Consider the following 27578-nt stretch of genomic DNA (forward strand, 5'->3'; position numbering starts at 1 on the left):
CTCACTGGAATTTAGAAGATTGAGGGGGGGGATCTTATTGAAACGTTTAAAATTCTAAAGGGATTGGACAGGCTAGATGCAGGAAGATTGTTTCTGATGCTGGGGAAGTCCAGAACGAGGGGTCACAGTTTAAGGATAAAGGGGAAGCCTTTTAGGACCGAGATGAGGAAAAACTTCTTCACACAGTGTGGTGAATCTGTGGAATTCTCTGCCACAGGAAACAGTTGAGGCCGGTTCATTGGCTATATTTAAGAGCAAGTTAGATATGGCCCTTGTGGCTAAAGGGATCAGGGGGTATGGAGAGAAAGCAGGTACAGGGTTCTGAGTTGGATGATCAGCCATGATCATACTGAATGGCAGTGCAGGCTTGAAGGGCCGAATGGCCTACTCCTGACCCTATTTTCTATGTTTCTATATACAGTAGATAGAGTAGACGGGAAATATCTATTTCACAGGTTTGAAATGTCTAATACCAGAGGGCACGCATTGGTGAGAGAGGGGATGTTCAGGGGGGATATGAAGGGTAAGTTTTTACCCAGAGAGTGGTTGATGCCAGGAATGCGTTGCCTGGTATGGTGGTGGAGGCAAATGCATTAGAGGCTTTTAAGAAGCGTTTCAATAGACACATGGATGTAGGGAAGATGGAGAGATATGGACATTGTGTAGGTAGGAGGGGTTTGATTTGCTTTTTAGCTGGTTCAGCACAACATTGTGGGCCGAATGGCCTGTTGCTGTGCTCTATTCATCTATGTTCTATAAGAAATGCAAGAGTACACTTAAGAAAGAAATCACAAAGGCTAAAAGGCATGATGTTGCCCTAGCAGACAAAGTGAAGGAAAATCCTCAGGGATTCTATGGATGCGTTAAGAACAAAAGGATTGCAAGAGGTAAAATTGATCCTCTGAAAGATCAGAGTGGTAATCCACTTGTGGAGCCAAGACAGATGGAGGAGATTTTAAATGGATTTTTTTGCATCTGTACTTCCTCAGGAGATGGACGCAGAGACTATAGAAGTGAGGCAAAGCAGCAGTGAGGTCAGAGGCCCTGTACAGATTACAGAGCAGGAGTTGTTTTCTGTTTTGAGGCAAGTAGGGTGGACAAATACCCAGGCCCTGACAAGGTGATCCTTCAGACCCTGTGGGAGGCAAGTGCAGAAATTGCAATGGACCTAGCATAGATACTTAGTGACAGGTGAGCTACCGGAGGATTGGAGGACAGCCAATGTTGTTCTGCTGTTTTAACAAAGGCACTAAAAATAAACCAGGAAATTATAGGCAGGTGAGCCTGACATTAGTAGCAGGAAAGTATTGAAAGGTTTTCTAAGGGACCAATATGTGAGTATTTGGATAGACATGGACTGATTAGGGATAGTCAGCATGGCTTTGTGCATGATTGGTCATGTCTAGCCAAATGCATAGAATTTTTTGAAGAAGTTACCAGGAAAGTTGATGAAGTCAAGGCAGTGGATATTGATCTACATGGACTTTAGCAAGGTATTTGACAAGTTTCCACATGGGAGGTTGGTCAAGAAGGTTCAGTTGTTCCGCATTCAAGATAAGGTAGTAAACTGGATTAGACACTGGCTTTGTGGGAGAAGTCAAAGAGTGATAGTAGATAGTTGCCTCACTGACTAGAGGCCTGTGACTAATAGAGTGCCACAGGGATCTTTGCTGGGTCTGTTGTTGTTTGTCTTGGATGATAATGTGGTTAATTGGATCAGCAAATTTGCGGATGACACTAAACTTGTGGTGTAGTGGACAGCAAAGAAGACTATCAGAGATGTTCAGCTGCATAAATGGGCTGAAAAATGGCAGGTGGAATTTAATGCAGACAAGAGGGTGGTGTTGCACTGTGGAAGGGCCAACCAGGATCGGTCTGACACATAAGTAGTAGGGCACTGAGGAGTGCGATAGAACAGTGAGAATACAGGTCCATAATTCATTGAAAGTGGCAGTGTATGTAGACAGCGTTTGACACGTTGGCCTTCATAAAGTGTCAAGTATAGGAAATGGGATATTATGTTGGAATTGTATAAGATGTTGGTGAGGCCTAATTTGGAGCATCATGTGCAGTTTTTGTCATTGACCTACTGAAAATATGTAAATAAGATTGAAAGAGTACAGAAAAAAGTTTCAGTGGTGTTATTGGGACTGAGCTATAAGGAAAGATTTAATAGGTTAGGACTTTCTTCCATGGAATGTACAAGATTGAGGGAAGATTTGACAGAATTGTACAAAATTATGAAGCATTTAGATAGAGTAAACGTATCAGGCTTTTTCCATAACTAGAGGTCATGGGTTAAGGGTAAAAGGTGCATACATGAGGGAAAACGTCTTCATTCAGAGGGCTGTGAGATTGTGGAATGAGCTGCCAGCACAAGTGGTGCATGCAAGCTCGATTTCAATGTTTAAGAGAAGTTTAGATAGGTACATGGATGATAGGGGTATGGAGGGTTATAGGTTGATGGGGGTAGGCAGTTTACATAGTTTGGCATGGACTAGATGGGCCAAAGGGCCTGTTTCTCTGACTTTATGACTATAAATTGGATATAAGCAACTGAACTACCAGCACAGTAGAGTTCATCCATTTAAAAGTGTTTTTCAGCAATGTTCTGAGACACAAACAAAATGAACAGGAACAGATCAGCTCTTCTTTTTGTCCCTGATACAGCTTCATTGTAAGTTTAACAAAATGTTGACTGTGGTTAGACAGAATTATCATCATTTGGTTGCTCTCTGTACTGAGGGTCAGGGAGGGGGGGTGTCCAATGGAAGAATTCAGACAGTTATAAATTAAAATCAGGAAACTGAAGAAGCTGGAGATGTGAATTAAAAAATGCAAGAAACACTCAGATGAGGAGCATTGATGGGAATAGAAATGGAGTTAAATGCTTCAGCTCTTGTACCCTTCCAAAGACCTTAAAATTTAATTCCACTTTTCTTTCCATGGATGCTGCCTGACCTGCAGATTATTTCCAGTATTTTGATTCTATATAGTGGGAAGCCTCTGTCAACTCCACAACAAGCTGGAAGTCAGGAAGAGGAGAACCCCAAGTGTATGTTCCATTAGTTTCAAGACTACCACCCTGGTGACTGGAGGCAAGTGACCTCATACACTCGTGGCGATTCTCTCATTTCAACAATTGCAAACCAGTGCTAGCAAGATGCCCATTGTATTGTTGAGTGAATTCAAATTTCTTACGGCATAGAGAGGAGATGTATGACAAGTAATAACTGCGGAGTCCCTGGTTCCCAGTATGGAGGTAACATGGTAGAGAGTGAAAACTAACCAGATCCCTTTTGAAAGCTATGGAAAGAAATATGATCCATTACATCAAAGGCACAGTGGGGCAAAACTTTATTTTTTTTAAATCTAACAACGATGCAACACTTTTGATCTACAAAATGTGTATCTCTTTCAGAAAGACATTAGCGATCCAAAATGTATATATGTTTTAAAACACCCAACATCAAAGGAGGTCTGATGTGGAGAGGTAGTGTTGAAAATGGTGGCAGACGTCATCAGTATTCACACAAAACTGCACACTGTGGATGGATTTGCAGGACAGGTCACCATCTCCATTGGAAGTTTCCATTCAATAGTCAGCTTAGCCGTCCTGCTATTGATGACATGTTGACTCAAATCCAGTTACCTGATTGGAGAATTAAGTTATCAGAAAATCTGAAGGAAAAAGAAGACAACTGAAGCAAGAATTTTACTTATCAACACTCAGTAGTAGAAATATTTAATTCTTCCAGAAAGTTTTCCTTGCTAGTTTTGTTAAAACCATCACATGTGATTTTCACATGTGAGTGTAGACAATGAAGGACCTGATGCAGTGCTCACATGAAGTACAGAGAGATGCTTCTTCCAACTAGTGTCACTGAGTCCTAACTGATCTCCTTCCATGTGCTTGACAGAAGAACGAGACCCAGCCTTTCCAATGTAATGATGAATTGGTGCACAGTCACTGTCAGCTTTAGATGAATGTCTAACTGGGAGAGTGGGTCACTGGGGTCGGGGGTGGGGGGGGGTAAAGAGAAGCTGTTCTGTTGGAAAGGACTGTACCTGGATCTCTCCTGAGAACAAAATTCTAGTGAACTGAATAACTAAGGAAATAAGTCAGGCTTTAATCCAAAAATGGGGAGGGGAAAGTCATCACAAGGAAGGTGGATGAGTGGATGGAACTGCAAAAGAGAAATGAGGAAGGAGCGGAGGTAAGTAATTAGGGTAAGAATTACAAGATCACATCAGTAAGGAAATTTGTTTGCATGATTTTTTCTCTCTGTGCACTGGGTGTTTGATGGTCTTTTTTAAAAAAAAAATAGGTACTTTTGGGATTTATTTGTTTTGTGGCTTCCTCTAAGGAGCCAACTCCCAAGATTGTGTAATATACAGTATACATACTTCGATAATAAATAAACTTTGAACTCTGAGCAAAAGTGCATTAACAAATAGAGTTCAGGCATAAAACAAGGAAATAAGACAAGTGGATCAATAGTATAAAATAAAGTTGTTGCAATCTCCATAAAGGTTAAAAATAAAATCGGAAGATCCTATATCTAAATACATGACACATTCATTGCAAGATGTAAAAAATAATGACACAAATAGGTTTCGACAGATATGATAAGGTTATAGCTAAAGATGATTGAGGATAGAGCAAAATCCCCAAAAATGTTCAACATAAGAAAGGTCATGCAAAATGCAAAAGGAAGTGGGCAGTTAACTTAATGAAGATTGAAGTTGGTGCAGGTTTGACTTATGTAAACTAATATGTGGAGCGGTGCACCTATGAAACAACTATCCTGGACTGGTCAGTGTGCAATGAGGAAGAGATAATTAATTGCATGAATACAAGAAAGAGTCTGTCGATGCTGGAAATCTGAAGCAACACACAAAAAGGTATTGGAGGAATATGGCAGGTCAGGCAACATATACAGAAGGAAATTAGTAAGTTAATATTTTGGGATGAAACCTTTCATCAGGACTGGCAAGAAAGAGGTCAAAAGCCTAATTAATCAGTTTTTTAGTTTGGGTCCATTAGGAAACATTGGACATAACATGAGAGAAATTTTCATTTAGAAGGAAAGTAAAGTAATTCAATCCAAATCTAGGGTCTTGCATTTGAAGAAAGGCATTTGCAAAGGTGTAAGGAGTGAGTTCACTATGATTGGGTGAGGAACTTCCTTGAAAGAATTAATAGCGATGGCAATAGTTAACATGTAAGGAACGTACACCGGTTCTCAAATGTTATCCATTTTGACTACTGTAAAAATACTTGAGGATGAGCAACCAAACCATGGCTTATCAGAGAACTTTGGGATAATATTAAATTCAAAGGGAAAATATGACGGATTGCTAGACAACTGGCAAACCTGAGGATTGGTGATACTCATCGATAAATAAGCTAAGCTGTGTCAAATCGATTTCTATGTAATCATATGAGAGGCCATCAATTTTAGACCTAAAATGAACAGAACCATGCAGTTTGTAAATACTGAAAGGCTTGAAGTGACATAAAAAAAACTTGGGGATTCTTGTGCACTGATAATTAAAATAGGCAGGTGCTGAATATGATCAAAAAGTCTAATGGAAAGTTAGTCATTATATTCAGATTACAAGAAGGTAAAAGTTATGCTTAAGTTATACAAAACTTCAGTTAAAGTACACCCCCAGTATTTGGGGCTGTCAAACCTCCACCTGAGGGAAAGTTGTTAGTGGAAATGCTGCATTGACTTGAGATAGCAATAAACCCTATACAAACGGGGTGTCTATTCCTGAGAGTTTTGAAGAATAAGTGGTGATTTGATTGAATTTTTCAAGATATCATAGGAGAAAGAAGGTGGTAAAGCTGCTAGAGAGTTTTTTGTTTAAACTATTGTCAAATTATTAGAGCCAAATATTCAGAATCAAAGTTGGGAAAAGTTTCCACAAAACAAACACTGGTAAAAGATGTCTGCTAGAAATAAAAAAAAGATGCTAAGTCAATTGTCAATTTAAAATTTAACATTCATTTCACCAACTGCACTGTAAAGGAGGACTTGGGTTCCAGATCAGCCAAATGTTTGAATAGCCGAACAGGGTCAGGTTTAACGACGTACTTCTGTTCCCATAGTTTCTCTTGAGGAGCTCAAAGCTTGGCATCATTGATACGTTTTATTAGGTAATCCTGGTAACAACAGGTTTCTCTTCACTTGACAATTACAATGTGATTTCTCACCCTCTATGCAAACACATTTTTCTGGCTATGACCACAATAACTACGGTCAGGCAAGTGGAAAAGCCGAGCAGCTGCAAGAATACTGGCACGGAGGGTAAGTGTCGCATCCACAGAGTCGTGGTGAATGGTTGACTTGGAACTTCCTGCATGTAAACAGTGAAAAAACTATTATCCTCCCTGATCAGCAACTAGGTCTGATTGTTCTTCTATTACAATAAGTTCCAACACTCATTGTCATCTCATTGGTATATTTCTTTACATAAAGTATCAAAGCAAACTACTAACATAATAAAATTATATTACCAAAGTCTTAACATTATTCAAGTACATTTCACATATGTAAGACTTTTCAAAAAACATTACTTAGTGGATTAATTTCTAAGTGTGGTCACTGTACTCTGTGCCAGATCTATAACCCTAAAGCTCAACTTCTCTGCCACTCACCGTATGCGGCCTTTCTAAGTTTGCTTTCAATCCGAAGGCTTCTTATCATTCCGATCTACTGTATAAAATATGAACAGATAATTCATTCCTTGGGATATTGGCTATGAAAAAGAATGTTGCTAAGATCGAAAGAAAGGTCTGCTTGCTCTTGGAACATTTAAAAATTCATTTTATGGATTTGGATATTGCTGACAATGCCAGCATTTGTTGCCCATCCATAAAAGGCCTTGAGGACTGGTGCTGAGACACGGTCTTAAAAAGACAAGTCTTTCCAGTGAAAATAGTCCTACAGTGCTGCTAGGGAAGGAGTCCAGGGCTTAGGCCAGCACCAATGAATATATTTCCAAACCAGAATGGAGGTAAACCTGCAGGTGACAGCGTTATCATTGTCCTTCTTAGTGGTTGAGGTCAATGGCTTGGGAGATGCTGTGAAGTAGTTCAGATGAATAAGCACAGTGGATTTTATAGATGACGCACAATACAATTACACTGCATTTGTGATAGAGGAGGTGAATGGGTTGTGTGGTCAGTCCACTGCTGTTCACTCTGCTGACCCACGACTGTGCTGCAACACACAGCTCGAACCACATCATCAAGTTCGCCGATGACACGACCGTGGTGGGTCTCATCAGCAAGAACGAGTCAGGTTACAGAGAGGAGGTGCAATGGCTAACGGACTGGTGCAGAGCCAACAACCTGTCTTTTAATGTGAACAAAACAAAAGAGATGGTTGTTGACTTCAGGAGGGCACAGAGCGACCACTCCCTGCTGAACATCGACAGCTCCTCGGTAGAGATCGTAAAGAGCACCAAATTTCTTGGTGTTCACCTGACAGAGAATCTCACCTGATCCCTCAACACCAGCTCCACAGCAAAGAAAGCCCAGCAGTGTCTCTACTTTTTGCGAAGGCTGAGGGAAGTCCATCTCCCACCCCCCATCCTCATCACATTCTACAGGGGTTGTATTGAGAGCATCCTGAGCAGCTGCATCACTGCCTGGTTTGGAAATTGCACCATCTCGGATCGCAAGACCCTGCAGCAGATAGTGAGGTCAGCTGAGAAGATCATCTTCCTGCCATCATGGACATTTACACTACACGCTGCATCCGCAAAGGAAACAGCATTATGAAGGACCCCATGCACCCGTCATACAATCTTTTCTCCCTCCTGCCTTCTGGGAAAAGGCTCCAAAGCATTCTGGCTCTCATGACCAGACTATGTAACAGTTTCTTCCCCCAAGCTATCAGACTCCTCAATACCCGAAGCCTGGACTGACACCTTGCCCCACTGTCCTGTTTATTATTTATTGCAATGCCTGCACTGTTTTTGTGCACTTTATGCAGTCCAGTGTAGGTCTGTAGTCTAGTGTAGCTTTCTCTGTGTTTTTTTTATTACGTAGTTCAGTCTAGTTTTTTGTACTGTGTCATGTAACACCATGGTCCTGAAAAACACTGTCTTATTTTTACTATGCACTGTACCAACAGTTATGGTCAAAATGACAATAAAAGTTGACTTGGCTTGACTGTTTAGGATGAAGGAAATCAAGCATACCTCTTTGACTTCAATACTATTCAAATTACTGAGGATGTACTTCACTCAATTGGAGGGTATTCTATTGCACTCCCAAATTTTGTTAATGTTAGAATTTTTTTTTTGGCGTTGGGGGACCCACTCAGCAGAGCATTACCAACCTCTGTCCTGCTCTAATTTCACAGGGCCTTTGAATTTACAAGAATATAGCAAGTTTTAACTAATTCCTAATTTCCCAGTTTTGCAATGAATGTCAGTGGGAGTGGAATGCTGGGTCATAAAGGCTTGAATGTGCAACACAGTGAGAGAGAAATGAATACTGTACCTTAAGCTAATTTGGTGTGTGCTTGATTGTAATCATAGATAGAGGTTCAATCTTCTGGTGCTGTGATGTGTTAAGTTAGCAAGATTTCCCCTGTGACAGCATTTGGTTCCTCCAGATGCTTTGGTTTTCTCACCCTTGACAAATTGATGTGGGTTGGTTTGTTAACCTGCCATTGCAAATTTCCCCTGCTCCAAAGTGGGTGTAGCAATAGTGATAGGATCTGGGCAAGCTGACAGGAATATAAGGGGTATAAAATGAAATGATTGCCTGATGATCAGCATGGACTCAGAGAGTCATGGATCACTACAGCACACAAACAGGCCTTTCAACCCATCTGGTCCATGCCAAATTATTAAACTGTCTAATTTCATCAGTCTGCACTGGAACCATAGCCCACCCATCCATGTACCCATCCAAATTTCTCCAAAATGTTGAAATTGAAGCTGCATCTACTATTTCCGCTGGCAGTTCATTCCACACTCTCACCAACCTCTGAGTGTAGAAGTTCCCTCTCATAGACCTCTTAAACATTTCATCTTTCACCCTTAACACATGACTTCTAGTTCTAGTCTCACCGGACCTCAATGGAAAAAGCCTACTTGTATTTACCCTATCTATAACCCCAATAATTTTGTACACCTCTATCAAATCTCCCTTCAATCTTCTATGTTCTAGGAATAAAGTGCTAATCTATCTAACCTTGCTTTATAACTCAGTTCCTCAAGTCCTAGCAACATTCTTGTAAATTTGCTATGTACTCTTTCAATCTTATTTACCTCTTTCCTGTAGGGAAGAGACAATACTCAAAATTAGGATTTGTCAGTATCTTATACAATGTCAACATAACATCCCGACTCCTGTATTTACTACTTTGATTAATGAAGGCCAATGTGCCAAAAGCTTTCTTTATGACCCAATCTACCTGTGACACCATTTTCAAGGGAATTATGGTTTGTCTTCTGATACCCCTCTGCTCTACCGCACTCCTCAGTGCCTGACCTCCCACCATGTAAGACCTATCCTGCTTTGTCCTCCCAAGGTGCAACACTTAACACTTATCTGCATTAAATTCCACCAGCCATTTTACTAGCTGGTCCAGATCTCGCTGCGAGCTTTGGTAGTCTTCTTCACTGTTCACTATAGCCCCCAATCTAGGTGTTATCCACAATTTGCTGATTCAGTTAACCACACTATCATCCACATCTATACAGGTGAACTCTGTGGCACACCACTAGCCACAGTCAGAGAAACAACCATGCAACCGTCTACTACCACTGTCTGGTTTCTCCCGTGAAGCCAATGTCTAATCCAATTTACTACCTCATTCTGAATGCCTAGCAACAAAGTTTCTTGACCAGCCTTCTCTGTGTGAACTTGTCAAAGGCCTTGCTAAATCCATATAGACAACATCCACTGCCTTGCTTTCATCAGCTTTCCTGATAACCTCCTCAAAAAACTCCAAGTAGTACAGACACAGTGTGTATTCACATTGATCTCAACAGGCCAGGCAGCGTCTAAGGGAAAGAGTACAGTCGATGTTTCTGGCTGAGGCCCTTCATCAGGACTGGAGAAACAAAACAATGAGGAGTCAGAGTAAGGTGGGGGGAGGGGAGGAAGAAATGAAGGTGATGGGTGAAACCGGGAGGGTGAAGGGTGAACTAAAGAGCTGGGAAGTTGATTGGTGAAAGAGATACAGGGCTGGAGATGGGGAGGATCTGATAGGAGAGGATAGAAGGAAGAAAAAGGGGGAGGAGCACCAGAGGGAGATGAAGGCCAGGTAAGGAGATAAGTAAGGTGAGAGAAGGAAATGGGAATAGCAAATGGTGAAAGAGTGGGGGGGGGGTGCATTACCAGAAGTTCAAGAAATCAATGTTCATGCCATCAGGTTGGAGGCTACCCAGACAGAATATAAAATGTCGTTCCTCGAACCTGAGTGTTGTCTGATCGCGATAGTAGAGAAGGCCGTGGACTGACATGTTGAAATAGGAATGAGAAGTGGAATTAAAATGTGTGGCCACTGGGAGATCCCGCTTTTTCTGGCGGACGGAATGTAGATGCTTGGCGAAGCGGTCTCCCAATCTATGTTGGGTTTCACCGCTATACAAGAAGGCACACTGGAGCACCAGATACAGTAGATGATTCCAACAGACTCACAGGTGAAATATCACCTCACCTGGAAGGACTGTTTGGGGCCTGAATGATGTGAGGGAGAAGGTGCACGGCAGGTGTAGCACATGTTCCGCTTGCAAGGATAAGTACCAGGAGGGAGATCAGTGGGGAGGGACAAGTGGACAAGGGAGTCAAGTAGGGAATGATCCAGCAGAAGCAGAAAGTGAAGAGAAGGATGGTGGGATCCCAATGGAGATGATGGAGGTTATGGAGAATTATGTGCTGGATGTGGAGGCTGGTGGGGTGATAGGTGAGGACAAGATGAACCCATCACTGGTGGGGTGGTGGGAGGATGTGGTGAGAGCAGATGTGTGTGATAAACTAAGGTTGGTTAGACACGACCTACCATGCAAAAGACATGCTGACTATCCCTAATGTCCCTGCTGATCCAAATACCTATATATTTGGTCTTATAGAATGCCCTCCAATAACTCACACACTACTGATGTCTGGCTCACTAGTTTATAGTTTCCTGGTTTATTTTTAGAGCCTTTCTTAAACAGCAGACTAACATTAGCCATTCTCCAATCCTCTGGAACCCCACCCCACTAAGGACATTTTAAGTATCTTTGCTGAGGCCCCTGCAACTTCTGCACTTGTCTCCCACAGGGTCCGAGGGAACACCTTGTCAGGCCCTGGGGATTTATCCACCCTGATTTGCTTCAAGTCTGCAAACATCTCATCCCCTGTGCTCGATGACTCTGACTCATTAAAGAGCTCCAACACAGAACATTTGCTTTTAGATTACTCCACATTCACCACATCAGTTTATTCATTTGCATTGCCATTGAAGCAGCAAGTTCAATGTGACCGCTCTCCTGGAGTGCAAGTGAGAGGATTCAGGGATTGAACCATAACATTATTGCGTATTTTCTGAACACACATCCCCGTCAGAAGACAGCTTCATAAGTATAATATATAATTAAAATATAGAGGCAGTGTTAAGACTTAAGCTACCTGCAATTCACACTTATATCAACCCATTTTGAAGCGGGAAGAACAGCAGAAGAAAGAACAGCTAGATTTATAAAAGTTCCAAAATGCTTTACTTGGCAGTCAACTAAAGTCCACAATGATCTTTGAGTGATAACAAAAAAAAAACAAACCAAAGAAAGAGGTGCATTGTAAGGAGCATATTAAAGAAAATATATAAAAACAGAAAATGATGGAAATACTCAGCAGGTCAGGCAGCATCTGTGGAGAGGTAGACCAGCATTGATGTTTCAGGCTGATGGCTTTTCATCAGGTGAAGGTTTCTCTTGAAAATCCATCAACCAGGTGTCAAGATGGCACTGGTGAACTATAGCAATGTGTTCCGGGCTGTTTACATAACTCCTAAATATTGTTCTGAATTACTCTTACTGTAATCTTCAGCCTGTAATTTCCCTTTAATGTAATATACTTTTGAGCCATCTGAATGAACTAGTGATTTCATAAACTTCTGAAGGACTCAGTGGATTTAACTCTCAAGCATGGAGATATGGCACTTCTATCACCACGTCCAAAGGAGAGGCAGAATGAACCACCGAGGAATGAAACTCCCTGTACCCAGCACCTTGTTAGCAAATGTACAATCACAGATGAACAAGATTGAGGATCTATGGGTAATATTGCAGCATTGGCTGGATAAAAGGAATTGCTGTGTTCTGTGTTTCATGGAGACACATGAACCCCGGATTTGTTCACCCCCCACTCGTCGGATACATTGGTAAGACCCAAGGGCTTCTTGATAGACAGGATGGACCAGACTGCTGATATGGAGAAGTCAAAAGGTGGGGATTTGTAATACATGATAAACTCTTTGTGGTTTATCAGATGCAGCAAACTTGTTATACTCTCGTTTCCTTGACCTGCACCACCTGATGATTAAGTGCCATCCATTCTATTTACCAAGGGAGTTCTTCTCCATGATCCTAACCAAAGTATACATACTGTCAAAGGCAGATGTTAAACAAGCACTCGATGCTTTTTATGCCGTGATTAGCAAACAAGAAACAGCCTAAAATGCCTTTCAAATCATAGTCAGTGACTTTGATCAGGCTTGTTTGAAGAAGCCGCTGCCTAATTTTAATCAACATATTACCTGCAGCACCAGGGATCCCAAAATACTCGAGCACTATTTCAATATGTTTAGAAATGCCTACTGTTCTATGCCAAGACTGCAGTTCAGGATATCTGATCAGATCACCTGGGTGTCCTATTCCTACCTACATACAGGCAGAGGCTAAAGAGCAAGGCTCCAGAGATAAGGACAACCTTGGTTGGTGGTCTTGGGAAGCTGAGGAGTGGCTATTGGGATTTCTTTGATTCAGTAGACTGGGTCATGTTCAAGGACCCATTAGAGGATCTGAATGAATACACCATGATTGTCATGGACTTTATAAAAATAAATAATACAGAGTCTTTTCTAACCTGATGAACCATAAGATCCACAATCTGCCAGATCAGTGGCATTCAGGTCTGGAGACCAAGAAGTCCAGGTACAATCTCTGGAAAATGATCTCACATGTGAAATGGCAATTCCAGACCAGATGTGAATCACTGAAGGATGCTTGACAGCTGTGGCAGGGCTTGAATGCTATCATCTCCTACAAAGTGAAACCAAGTGACATAGGTGGCAACAAGAATTTGCTCCCCGATGAGTTCAATGTCTTTTATGCTCACTTTGACCAACAAAGCATGGAGGCATCTTCACAAACTTCCACAGCCCCCTATGACCCTCTGATTTCAATCACTGAGGCTGACATGAGAGCATCTTTCAGGGGGGAGAACCTACAGAAAGTATCCAGTCCGGATGGTGCACCTAGTCAAGCAATAAACACCTGTGCTGATCAGCTAGCTGGAGTGTTCACTGGTATCTTTAATCTTTCGCTTCAGCAGTTTGAGGTACTCACCTATTTCATTCAGGCTTCAATTATATCAGTGTCTAAGAAGAACATGGTAACCTGCCTCAATGACTTTCAACCAGTAGCATTTACATCCACTGTGATGAAGTACTTTGACAGGTTGGTGATGAAACATAACTCCTGCCTGAGAAGCAACTTAGACCTACTCCATTTTGCCTATTGTCCCAACAGATCAACAGCAGATGTCATTTCATCAGCTTTACGCTTAACCCTGGAACACCTGGACAGTGAGGATGCATACACCAGGATGCTCTTCATTGACTACAGCTTTGCATTCAATACTATTATCCCCTTAAAACTGTCAACAAGCTTCAAGACTTTGGCCTCAATACCTTCATGTGCAACTGGATCCTTAATTTCCTCACTTGCAGACCCCTGTCAATTTGAATTGACAACAATATCTCCTCCACAATCTCCATCAGCACAGATGCATCACAAGGCCATGTGCTTAGCCCCCTGCTCTACTTGCTACACAAGTAAGACTGTGAGGCTAAGCACAGCTCCAATGCCATATATCTAAGTTTGCTGATCACACCACTGTCATTGGACAAATCAGAAGTGGTGACACATCAGCATATAGGAGGGAGATTGAAAATCTGACTGAGTGGTGCCACAGCAACAAACTCTCGCTCAATGTCAGAAAAACTAAAGAGATGATTATTGACTTTAGGAAGAGAAAACTGGAGGAACGTGAACCAGTCTTCATTGGAGGATTAGAGGTGAAGAGGGTCAGTAACTTTAAATTTCTCGGTGGTATCATTTCAGAGATTCTGTCTTGGGTCCAGCTCATAAGTGCCATTACATAGAAAGCATGGCAGAACTGCTACTTTCTTAGAAGTTTGCGAAGATTTGTCATGTCATCTAAAACTTTGACAAACTTCTACAAATAAATGGTGGAGAATATATTGACTGGTCGTATCACAGCCTGACATGGAAACAACAATGCCCTTCTATGGAAAAACCTATAAAAAGTAGTGGATGTGGCCCAGTCCATCACACGTAAAGCCCTCCCCACCATTGAGCGTATCTAGATGGAGTGCTGTCATAGGAAAGCAACATCCATCATCAAGGACCCTCACCATCCAGGCCATGTTCTCTTCTCGCTGCAGCCATTAGGAAGAAGGTTCAGGTGCCTCAGGACCCACACCACCAGGTTCAGGAACAGTTATTATCCCTCAAACATAGGCTCTTGAACCAGAGCAGAAACTTCTTTCGATTTCACGTGCCCTATCATTGAGCTGTTCCCACAATCAATGGACTCACTTTTAAGGACACCTCATCTCAGGTTCTCGTTATTTATTTATTTATCTATCTATCTATTTATTAATTATTATTTTGTTTGCATTTTTCTTTTTATATTTGCGTATTGGGTGCTTGTCCTGTTGTGCCCAGTTTTTCATTGATTATATTGTGTACCGTGACTGGCCGCTAGAAAATGAATCTCAGGGTTGGACATGGTGACATATATGTACTTTGATAATAAATTTACTTTGAACTTGGAACCTGAATCATTAATTCTATTTCTTTCTGCACAGATACTGCCTGACCTGTTTTTTGTTTTCACTTTTTTCAGCACTTTTGATAACCGTGTGCATTTGCATTTGGGAAAGTGTTGTTATGTCCACCGCATAAAGTAATGGGACTCCTACTCTCCACTCCTGCTTGTGCTCTCACAGAAATTACCCAATAAATGCCAACTCTGTTTTATTAATCAGTCGTCAGACTGATTTGGAAATGCACAGTTTTTGGTTAGCCTTTTCAGCACTTACTTGAATTTCAGGCTCAGGAGTCCAAATTGCAGCCTTTGGAATGATTCCCATTGCGCACATCACCTACCATGGAACACAGGCTTAATGAGAACATTACTGAGCAGTAGTTCAACTAGAACCAAACATGAATTCAGACCTCATTGTGTCACTTTGGCGAAAGTACAATCCCTCTGCCTCAGTCTTTGTGTATTGGCACACAGAGATGCCACTGACTTAATGTCAGCATTAAGTAAGCCTATCCCCTACAGTTTGAACATCTAGTACTTCACTTCACCATCATCAGACACCCTTCTTCCTCTCTACCCAAGAAGTTAGCGTGGGCTGGCAATTCCAGAAACTCTAGTTGGTATGAACCACAACAGGGAAATGTACAGAGGTTTGAATGAAGGGAACCAATGTATGGTTGGGAGGAAGGGGAAGGCATTAATCTAAAGTCTCACTCCTGTTTGTTCTGGTTTACCTCTCTGGCAGCACGTTCCCCAGCCTGTACTGCTCCATCCATGTAACCACTCCACTTGGTAGCTGTTTCAGTGCCAGCAAAGTAGAGTCTCCCAAAAGGTTCTCGCAGAACTCTGCACATAGAAAGCAATGTTGTGAGTTAAACCATCAAAGCAAATCACTTTATCTAATGCTTAGTATTCACCTCCTGATTAAGACAGATTCTGAACACAACCTCAATTACTGAATTCTGTGCAACCAGTGCTGATCAAGATGTCAATCTAACAGGCCGCTATGGAGCCCTGGGTCCTCTGATGATACCAACATCTCTTAGATATGCAGGAATGTCTTCTGATGAGGCAATAATTACCAGAAATGGACCTTCTCCAACTCCACTCCCTTGACCTCTTATTTGTTTCTGAGACCTGAATTACATATAACTGGTACCTGAAGGTCCTGATCAGATGCAAGTAACTTGTTTCCATAAAATCCTGGAATTTCATTTTAAGTTTAAGTGAAACCATATTAGTGTTCTCAGTCAGTATGACCCCAACATTGCAGCTGTAGTTGCACTTGATCAGTTACCTTGGACTGACCATATCATTCACAGACTCCAGTCTCTGAGCTCCATCACAGGAAGATTTCACAAAGCAGACAAAGACAAGCATACCTGCCTTTTTGTTGGTTATATAGAACAGTCTATGGCAATGTTCCACAACTCCTCCTGTGCTACGTTGACAACTGCATTGGTGCTTCTTCAGGTACCTATAATAAGCTCGTCAATTTCATCAACTTTGCCTCCAACTTCCACCCTGCCCTTAAATTCACTCGGTCCATTTCTAACACCTCTCTCCCTTTTCTTGATCGCTCTGTTTCCATCTCTGGAGACAAACTGTCTACTGACATCTTTTACAACCTTACCGACACCCACAACTATCTTGACCATCTCTCTTTCCACCTTGTCTCCTGTAAAAATGCCATTCCATATTCTCAGTTCCTCCGTCTCTGCCACATCTGTTCCCAGGATGAAGCATTCCTTTCCAGGACATCAGAGATGTCCTCCTTCTTCAAAGAGCAGTTTCCCTTCCTCTGCTATTGATACAGCCTTTGGCTGCATCTCCTCCATTTCCCACACATCGGTGCTCACCTTTACAAGGATGGAGTTCCCCTTGTGCTCAATTACCATCCCATGAGTTTCTGCATCCAACACATAATTCTCCATAACTTCCACCATCTTCAATGGGATTCCACCAACAAAATTACCTTTACCTCTCCCCACTCACCAAGTTCCATTTTCCACATGGATCACTCTCTCCATGATTCCCTTGACCATTTGTCTCTCCCTACTAATCTCCCTCCTGGCACATATCCCTGCAGGTGGCACAAATGTTACACATGCCCATTCACCTCCTCACTTATTCCTGTTCAGGGCCTCGAGCTGTCCTTCCAGGTGAAGTAACACTTCACCTGCAAATCTGCTCAGTTACTCATTGTATCTGGTGCTCCTGATACAACTTCATCTAAATTGCTGAGACCCGACCTAACTTGGGGGACTGCTTTGATGAGCACCTTTGTTCCATCTGCCCGAAGTGTATTTACCTGGTAACCAACAATTTTAATTCTCATCCCCATTCCCGTTCTGACATTTTAGAAACAGAGAAACACAGAGAACCTACAGCACAATACCGGCCCTTCAGCCCACGAAGTTGTGCCGAACATGTCCCTAGCTTAGAAATGACTAGGCTTACCTACAACCCTCTATTTTTCTAAGCTCGATATACCTATGAAAAAGCCTCTTTTTTTTGTAATTTGTTTTTTTATTGAGGTTCATCATTAAACAAACATTTCCATAAGATGTTTTTCAGACATTGTACATATATATCATATAATCATATATATCACAAAATCTCCACAAAGTATTTATCTGAGGTACACACTTATAGAAAAGAGTGGAAAGAAAGAACAAGCAAAAGGAAAGAACTATGTGCAAGTAGGGAGTGATCTTTTTTTTTACAACAGATTCATTGATTTGTGAGAATAAAATCAGGCCTATGAGGCATTATGTAGTTAAACCATTTTTCCCAGTATGAATCAAATTGTTCCAAATTGGATAAAATTCTCTTACGTTTGATTGGATTTAATAGCCCATTTACATTAAAAGAAATGAATTTTACCTTGTCCTTAGCCATCTGTATTTATCTGTCAATGTATCATTGTAATTAGAATAAAACTTAATCGATCTACTCCCTGAACAAATAAGAACCAAGAAACGCAAATAATAACAAAAACGGCAACGAACGTGTGATTCCAAGGCTGAGGTCTCTAGTAGATGACATTGCGTTGAGCTAGAGGAAATATCTAGCTGTGGGGGATAACCCCTCCTACTTGTGGGTTGAGGGCCCCCAATGCAGTATACATAAAAGTCAGTGAACAAATCCATTACACTGAAAAGATTTCCCCGTGTACTCCTCCTACATAGGGGCGTCACGTGATGACGTAGGATCTAGATGTTGGGAATCCAGCTCCCTCGTAAAAAGTAATGAAATAGGGTTTAAGTGAAGAAGAGTTAACAAATACCTACTAGAAATTATTTATAAGCAACTCAGGATTATTTTTAGATATGGCTCCTAAACCGAAACAGAAGTAAGTTACTACTTTGAAAACTGCGCAAGTCGGTGGGGAAAAAGGCCTAACGTCTCGGCGAAGCCTCGGACTCAAGTTGGATCTCCTCCCGGCGAAGTGCATGGCACTTCTGATGGTGCGGGACAGGAAGTTGTGGCAATGTCGGCGGTCTCTAAGAAGAAACGGCAAGAACAACGCATGCGCGAAGAAACAAATATGCATGAACAGATACTAACAAAACTACAAATCCCAACTACGGTTGGAAGTGAACCAGAAGAGGAATCAGATTCTCTGGGAAACACAGATGAAGAAATAAATGAAGAAGAAGAGGAAAAGGAGGAGATTAAAGGAGACACAAGAGATATCCTGATATATATGATGCATAAATTAAAAGCTATAAGAACAGATAAAAGAAGGATGCAGATTACACTCGATAATGTGGAAAAACAAAAGAAAATGGATAATAAAGTTAAAGAGATGGAAGTAAAAATGGAGCTGGATAGATATCTGATGGATAGGGGAATCAAGGGATATGCGGACAAGGCAGGGACTGGGTATTGACAGTGAATGATCAGCCATGATCTCAGAATGGCGGTGCAGACTCGAGGGGCCGAATGGTCTACTTCTGCACCTATTGTCTATAAAAATGGAAGAAAACACTGAAAGAATAGATAAGATAGAAGACGATAATCTTGCCTGGACAACAGAAAGAAAATGGATGTTAGAAAAAATAGATGCGCTTGAAAACTCTAGTAGACGAAATATTAAAATTGTTGGTCTTAGAGAAGGTATAGAGGGAGAAAATCCAATAAAATTCTTCCAAGAATGGATTCCGAAAATCTTGGAAATGGAAGCGGGAAGTAAAGTTATTTAAATTGAAAGAGCACACAGAGCTTTAAGATCAAAACCTCAGCAAGATCAAAATCCAAAATCAATTTTGATAAAATGCTTAAGGTACCAAGATAAAGAAATGATCTTGAAGGCAGCTATTAAAGGTGCTAAAAAGAGAAATGGGCCATTGATGATAAAAGGGAAAAGAGTCTTTTTAAATCCAGACATAAGCTATGATCTTCTGAAGAGGCGGAAGGAATTTAATCCAGTGAAAAAATCTTTATGGGAAAAGAGAGCGTTTTTGATGATAACTTAGTATATTTTGACCAAAATTACCGCCCCCTCCTGTGGTCCTGCAGAAACTCAAAGAATACTTTGAAGTAAAGCGAGTACTAAAGCAAAATAAGATTAGATTTCAAACACTGTACCCTGCTAAATTTTGAGTGTTTTATGACAATGGGACACGGTCGTACCAAACAGTGGAAGAGGTGACTACAGACATGAAGGCCAGAGGGTTGCCCATCAGCATGACCAAAACGAGGGAAAACCTGGCTGAGGAATTATCCCACTCTGCTTGGGAAATAGTGCGAGAATCGAGAAGGCAGGAGACGGGAGGAGGCTGAGAGAAATATATCAGGAAGAGACCAAGAGTTTCCCAAAGACAGTCCTCACCCCACTTCAGAAGTGCCATAAGGTTTGGCTAACTTTAAAAACGTTGAGAAGCTAAACGGAAGCAAAAGTACATGGTGATATACCTATCTCGAGAAATACTTATTATAATGTGGATTTTATATTACTTAGTTGTTATTCTTTATTCGCTCACTTACTCCTTTTTCCCCGCCAAATGAGAATATATAGGTATATATATATATAGGAGGAGTACACAGGGAAATCTTTTCAGTGTAATGGATTTGTTCACTGACTTTTATGTATACTGCAAAGGGGGCCCTCAACTCACGAGTGGGAGGGGTTATCCCCCACAGCTAGATATTTCCTCTAGCTCAACGCAGTGCCATCTACTAGAGACCTCAGCCTTGGAATCACACGTTCGTTGCCGTTTTTGTTATTATTTGCGTTTCTTGGTTCTTATTTGTTCAGGGAGTAGATCGATTAAGTTTTATTCTAATTACAATGATACATTGACAGATAAATACAGATGGCTAAGGACAAGGTAAAATTCATTTCTTTTAATGTAAATGGGCTATTAAATCCAATCAAACGTAAGAGAATTTTATCCAATTTGGAACAATTTGATTCATACTGGGAAAAATGGTTTAACTACATAATGCCTCATAGGCCTGATTTTATTCTCACAAATCAATGAATCTGTTGTAAAAAAAAAGATCACTCCCTACTTGCACATAGTTCTTTCCTTTTGCTTGTTCTTTCTTTCCACTCTTTTCTATAAGTGTGTACCTCAGATAAATACTTTGTGGAGATTTTGTGATATATATGATTATATGATATATATGTACAATGTCTGAAAAACATCTTATGGAAATGTTTGTTTAATGATGAACCTCAATAAAAAAACAAATTACAAAAAAAAGAGGCTTTTTCATAGGTATATCGAGCTTAGAAAAATAGAGGGTTGTAGGTAAGCCTAGTCATTTCTAAGCTAGGGACATGTTCGGCACAACTTCGTGGGCTGAAGGGCCGGTATTGTGCTGTAGGTTCTCTGTGTTTCTCTGTTTCTAAAATGTCAGAACGGGAATGGGGATGAGAATTAAAATTGTTGGTTACCAGGTAAATACACTTCGGGCAGATGGAACAAAGGTGCTCATCAAAGCAGTCCCCCAAGTTAGGTCGGGTCTCAGCAATTTAGATGAAGTTGTATCAGGAGCACCAGATACAATGAGTAACTGAGCAGATTTGCAGGTGAAGTGTTACTTCACCTGGAAGGACAGCTCGAGGCCCTGAACAGGAATAAGTGAGGAGGTGAATGGGCATGTGTAACATTTGTGCCACCTGCAGGGATATGTGCCAGGAGGGAGATTAGTAGGGAGAGACAAATGGTCAAGGGAATCATGGAGAGAGTGATCCATGTGGAAAATGGAACTTGGTGAGTGGGGAGAGGTAAAGGTAATTTTGTTGGTGGAATCCCATTGAAGATGGTGGAAGTTATGGAGAATTATGTGTTGGATGCAGAAACTCATGGGATGGTAATTGAGCACAAGGGGAACTCCATCCTTGTAAAGGTGAGCACCGATGTGTGGGAAATGGAGGAGATGCAGCCAAAGGCTGTATCAATAGCAGAGGAAGGGAAACTGCTCTTTGAAGAAGGAGGACATCTCTGATGTCCTGGAAAGGAATGCTTCATCCTGGGAACAGATGTGGCAGAGACGGAGGAACTGAGAATATGGAATGGCATTTTTACAGGAGACAAGGTGGAAAGAGAGATGGTCAAGATAGTTGTGGGTGTCGGTAAGGTTGTAAAAGATGTCAGTAGACAGTTTGTCTCCAGAGATGGAAACAGAGCGATCAAGAAAAGGGAGAGAGGTGTTAGAAATGGACCGAGTGAATTTAAGGGCAGGGTGGAAGTTGGAGGCAAAGTTGATGAAATTGACGAGCTTATTATAGGTACCTGAAGAAGCACCAATGCAGTTGTCAACGTAGCACAGGAGGAGTTGTGGAACATTGCCATAGACTGTTCTATATAACCAACAAAAAGGCAGGTATGCTTGTCTTTGTCTGCTTTGTGAAATCTTCCTGTGATGGAGCTCAGAGACTGGAGTCTGTGAATGATATGGTCAGTCCAAGGTAACTGATCAAGTGCAACTACAGCTGCAATGTTGGGGTCATACTGACTGAGAACACTAATATGGTTTCACTTAAACTTAAAATGAAATTCCAGGATTTTATGGAAACAAGTTACTTGCATCTGATCAGGACCTTCAGGTACCAGTTATATGTAATTCAGGTCTCAGAAACAAATAAGAGGTCAAGGGAGTGGAGTTGGAGAAGGTCCATTTCTGGTAATTATTGCCTCATCAGAAGACATTCCTGCATATCTAAGAGATGTTGTTATCATCAGATGTGGTATAACAGAGTGAGAAATAGGGAAGGCATGGATATGAAATACAATACCTAACTATAGGGCAGACATAATACCAATTTTGTGAATGGTTCAGTTCACTTTCAACAACTGCCAGGAAGAATTACATGTGATAAGAATTCATCTGTATAAGTCCATTATGATTGAAGCATACTGTTGACTCCATTATACTGACATGAGGAACAGTCTATTCTATTGTGCAGCTATTATGAGCAAATATTATAATATGCTTACCTGCCAAATTGAACAAATGTTCCAGGAGGGAAGTATGCAGTATAGCAGCCACCTGAATACTGTTCTGCACACCAGTCCTTTTCTTCATAATGAACAGCCTGACAAAAATAAAGAATCATCTAGAAATTGCATGTAATAATAACAAAAGTGTTTTATCAGCGGCTGTATATTAGTATTCAATTTTTTTCTGAGTCTGTAGAACAACCTCCTTTGAAAAATCATCTATTGAAAGCCAAGGACCAATTGATCTAAAGTGGCCATTTTGCAAAGAGAGAGCCAATGTTGAAACTGTTCAAGTCTTTGTGTCAATGGATTTCTGGATTTCCCCTAAGTTGTATGTAATGTGAGGCACCAACCAGGCTTCTGGTATGCTGATTGCATCTTATTTAATTTTCAGAGTGCATTGGGTATGAAGTAATTTTGATGATAAGGGATTCCACATTGACATTTTGTGGGCAGTGGACTTGCAGTACACTTTGTAAGAGGAAGATGTGTCTCAGAAATTCTGCACAGAAAACTTACACAGACTACTGAACTGAACTGAACTGCAGTGGCGAGTGTGGGAAGAGTGTGCTCTTCATCAAGTAGTGATGTGGGTCTTCCATAGATAATGATTGATGTCTGAGTGAAGCTTAGCCATCATAGCACGATCTGATCATGAGTCATTACTAACTGTCTGAGCTCATTCAGGAAGATTGACAGCATGACACAATACATTCAGTAAAACAGAGAATCAACTGCAGAAAATTCAACAAATCCTTCTCCTTATAAGTGCACCTTCTACTCACAATTTGAAGAATTCCTAACACCCTTCCAGTGAGAAACCCAATGTCTATTTCAGGGCCACTCAATCAGACTACGTTGACCTAAGCAAAACAGGACTCAATTTCACTCTAATGTTTCTGCTAGAAAATTTGCTCCCACTTAGCAAGTAAAAAAAACATTTAAAATTGTTCATCATGGAGCAAGAGGGAACATAAGTTCAAGTCCAAGTTACAGTACCCCTGAAATCTAGTGCCAATAGAGGGTTGCCCCCTGCCCCACCCACTCCTTTCACCCCTTTATTGGCACTTACTCAAGAATCGCCAACCTGACAAGTAGATTAGTGTTTGAGGAGACGTGAGTGCCATTTGCAGCTTGCTCCATATTGTCTTTCTCCATTGAATGAAGGCTTCATTACTAAAATATGAAAAGCTATTACAATGGAATCTCAGGGCAAAGGTCTTACGTGTAGGGCTTCATCTGTCCCCAGGACTTGTGCATAAATCTGGCAAATTTTTTTCTTCCTGAAAAAAAAAGACTTCTTTAAAAATCTCATCTGAAATGTAGTTAGGTTGAAACTGAGGAACAATATACCACAGACACTGGAATTCTGGAATAAAACAAAAAAAAATATTGGGAGTACTCAGGTCAGACAGCTTCTGTGGAGAGAGAAACAGTGTTAATGTTTGATGTCAAAGACTTTTCTTCAGAAAAATTAGAAATTAAATCACACCTCCAACAGTTCAGTTCTGATTAACAAGCTTTCTCCTAACATCAACTGGATAGTGCTAGTCTGAATCCAATTCCCACCACCCTTCTCTCTTTTCTGCAATGTAAAACACACATACTGTGTTTCTCACTTTTCCAATTCTTATGAAATGTCATTGACCTTAAATATTGTCTCTGCTTTCCTCTCTACAGATGCCGCCTGACTTGCTGAATATCTTGGGGATTTTCTACTTCTATCATACAGAGACATAGTTCAAAGTTCAAACTTCAAAAATTCGAAGTAGAATTTATTATCAGAGTACATGCATGTCACCACATACAACACTGAGCTTCCTTTTCTATGGGCATACTTATCAAATCTATAGAAAGGTAACTGTAAAAAGGATTTGTAAACCGTAAACATCAGGAACTGTAAACTGTAAACAAACTGTGCAAATATAGATAACAAGTAAATAGCAATAAATAACAACTATGAAATAACAAGATAAAGGAGACCTAAAGTGAGTGTAGTTACACTCTTCTGTTCAAGAGCCTGATTGTTAAGGGATAGTAACTGCTCTTGAACCTGGTGGTGTGAATCCTGTGGTTCCTGTACCTTCTACCTGGTGGCAGCAGTGAGAAGAGAGCATGATCTGGGTGCTGACGACCTTTGATGATGGATGCAGCTTTTCTACTCCAACATTTCATGTAGATATGCTCAATGGTTTGGAGGGTTTTGCTTCCCAATACATAGTGAAGTATTTGCAAGTTAAGTTTGTTTATAGTTCACTTCAACCATTCCCTCTGTACACTGAGTTGGGGATACAGAAAACATTACTACCTATACTGGTTGAAGTAGTTAACGGAGTATCATGGGGAAGAAAAAGATCTGAAAGGGCAGGGTAGGAAGAAGTAATTAAATTTGGAGAAAATTTATGTGGAAAATTAAACTTATGAGGTTATAGATCTAGGTAATGTTTTGTAGTTTATTTTAATTGGGTAATATTCTTTTAAACTCTGCTTAATATTTCTATTTTTGCCAAAAGATCCTTGCAAAAGAGTGACAATTTTGTGGCAATTTTCACTGGGCAGATAAGCAAAGGTGAGCCAGTCCCAACTTCAGAGGACCATTTTACTCATTTGTCTTATAAAGAACAAGCTTTCATACCTCAGTTCATTCCAATTTCAAACTACAAATGGGCAGACCCTGACCTTGAATAATAGTCTGATATACTTAAGATAAAACAGCTTGTTACACTAGTCATAAATGTTTCAATTACAAGTCCAGAGAATGATATGCTACTTGCAATGTTATTTGAAGAGCCAATCAATTAAATTCTCTATAATTTACAGAACCACTGTGGAATAAAGCAATTTTAAAATGGTAGCTATTTTAATAAAAGAAGAGCACATTGGTATGGTTATATGCTCTCATTTTTGGCTCTAAGCAGAGTTCTACATGGGAATTGTGCTAAATGTACTGAAACTTGTTGGGACTCCATAAAGCAATAATAGAGGAAATCTGTAATGCCACTTTTTACACATCAGCTGGTTTCTGACTTCTTTATATATAAATTCACATAATATTATATCAAAAATTACAACACCCACCTCTCTGCTTTGGTGAGATTCAGCAAGAATCGAGCCTTTCGTGCCAGTATAAATCTAGAAAAAAATTGCAGCACTCGATTATAACTAATAATCCAGTCCCTGGTCGATGTCCTCTGGGATTCACAGGAGAAGCTGCAGGTGCTGGAATCTGAAACTTATTCTTTGCACTGAGATTGTTAAACTTCAGGAATGGTTTGTGCTTTTCCATGGAGTTAACAGTTTAAGAGAACAAAAATTTGAGAAGGATTGACATGATAGACCTTGTTTCTTTGAGCCAGAACATCTAGACTCAGGTTAAGGGAAGTCATTTAGAGTTTTAAAGATGGACATGACTATTATGCAAATACATTAAATGTTTGGTTGCAGATGCTCAGTGAATGAGTCCTTTCAAACTGATAAAATCAGATTTATGGGTATCAAATGAATCAGGTGATATGAGATTAGGGCAGGAAAGTGAAAAGAATTACTCATTATTCTTACTAAATGACTGAGAAATCTTAATATTGTCTACTCTTATTCTGATTTTTTATGTTTTTAAAGGATTTAGAGTAAAATTTATATGAATGGCTTGTATAAAGCAATGAGCATTCAACAAATTTAAGACTAAAGGTGGTTCAAATGTTTAGGTGCAGGATTTGGAATTGCTTCATCAAAAGTTGGAATAATAAACCTTTCATTATCTCTTATCAATGGCTTATTGTATTTGCATGTCCCCAGTTCCAGAAGGAAAGGCAGTGACTTCTTCCTGGATTTGTGAACCCAAGGTAGTAAGCAACAGAAACAAGAGTACACTCTAAAGGTTCTTACAAAAAGAAGGTTGCAAATATAATAAATTTTTAGGTTTTCACTGGCTTTACTCAAGTATAGCAAAGCAACCCAACTACTTTGGGAGGCGCAGTGATGAAATTTACCAGAATTTTGTGCAAAAGATATTATACAGTAAAATTAAGAAACTCCAACTCAACCTTTTTTTCATCTATTTGTTCCTTTACTATTTATTATCTTGCATATCTTGACTTAATTTATGATCTATTTACTTGGTTTATGTTTGAAATAACAAAAGAAAACATACTTGGTAATGTTTTTATTTTACACAAAGAGATGCTTGAATCAGTGTTGGGATGGAAGAGACCCAGGTATACAGTACATGCCAAAACAGCTCTCAACAAGATACATTCAATTCAATGCACCTTCACACAACTTGTTTCACACCAATCTGAAAAGGGCTGCAACCTTTAAAGGCACCTTCACTGTAACAGACACCAGCCTTGGTGGAGAAAGAGAGTGAGAGAGGCTGCAACTGAGAAAGAGCAAACTCCCGGCTTTAATGAAAGGGACTTGTTGATGATCGAAGTGCCAGGAGGGACGTCCTGTTTGCCAGCACACCTGCAGTGTCTGCTTAAGAAGATGCTGGTAGAAGCTGGCTCCACCTCTGTTCCCTAGTCTGTAGCCTAATCTGCCTTGGAACACCACGCTGGATGGACAATGCAGTGTGTCTGTGAACTGATGCATGCAACATCATCTCAGTTTTGGAAGATTTTCCCCAGTCATCCTGGTCCTTACATGGGTTACATCGTACTAACACTAAGCAGCTCTACATTATTGCCAGGAGCCAGGCAGAAAGAGGGAACCACTTGTTCTGCCAAGGTCCATTGCTCTGGGAAATAACTAGCAGTGCAGATTCTCTCAGGAAGAAAATATTGCATTCTTCCTGCAGACATGGCACTAACATGTGGAAATTCTTCTAATGATTGATAACCAGCTGTGTATTGAGACAGGAAATGGTTTCTGGCGCTGAAAATAAATCAGATTTTTCATGGGAGCTTTTGTGTACACTTGAGTGCAGTCATTGGTTGCCTGTACTTGTAGGAAGTTGCAGTGCTTGAATTGCCAGCCATTCCTCACTAAAATTAAAACAAATGAAGCTATTTCTGGAAAAGTATGCCCTCCGA

At 40.6% G+C, this 27578-nt stretch overlaps 1 protein-coding gene across 1 annotated transcript in view; it reads right to left on the reverse strand.

Moving 5' to 3' along the window:
- Positions 1-3457: 3457 nt before the first annotated feature.
- LOC132397750 (amine oxidase [flavin-containing]-like) overlaps positions 3458-27578 on the reverse strand; it is a 69433-nt gene continuing 45312 nt past the window's right edge. Inside the window, exons 10-16 of the mRNA XM_059976514.1 lie at positions 25627-25680; positions 23774-23831; positions 22546-22643; positions 15826-15937; positions 15366-15428; positions 6224-6366; positions 3458-3652 (exon numbers count right to left, since the gene is read on the reverse strand). Of these exons, the coding sequence (XP_059832497.1) occupies positions 3649-3652; positions 6224-6366; positions 15366-15428; positions 15826-15937; positions 22546-22643; positions 23774-23831; positions 25627-25680 (532 nt within the window). The 3' untranslated portion in view covers positions 3458-3648. The remainder of the gene's footprint in view (positions 3653-6223; positions 6367-15365; positions 15429-15825; positions 15938-22545; positions 22644-23773; positions 23832-25626; positions 25681-27578) is intronic.

The sequence above is a fragment of the Hypanus sabinus genome, chromosome 8 (genome assembly GCF_030144855.1).
Source record: "Hypanus sabinus isolate sHypSab1 chromosome 8, sHypSab1.hap1, whole genome shotgun sequence".
Taxonomy (NCBI): Eukaryota; Metazoa; Chordata; class Chondrichthyes; order Myliobatiformes; family Dasyatidae; genus Hypanus; species Hypanus sabinus.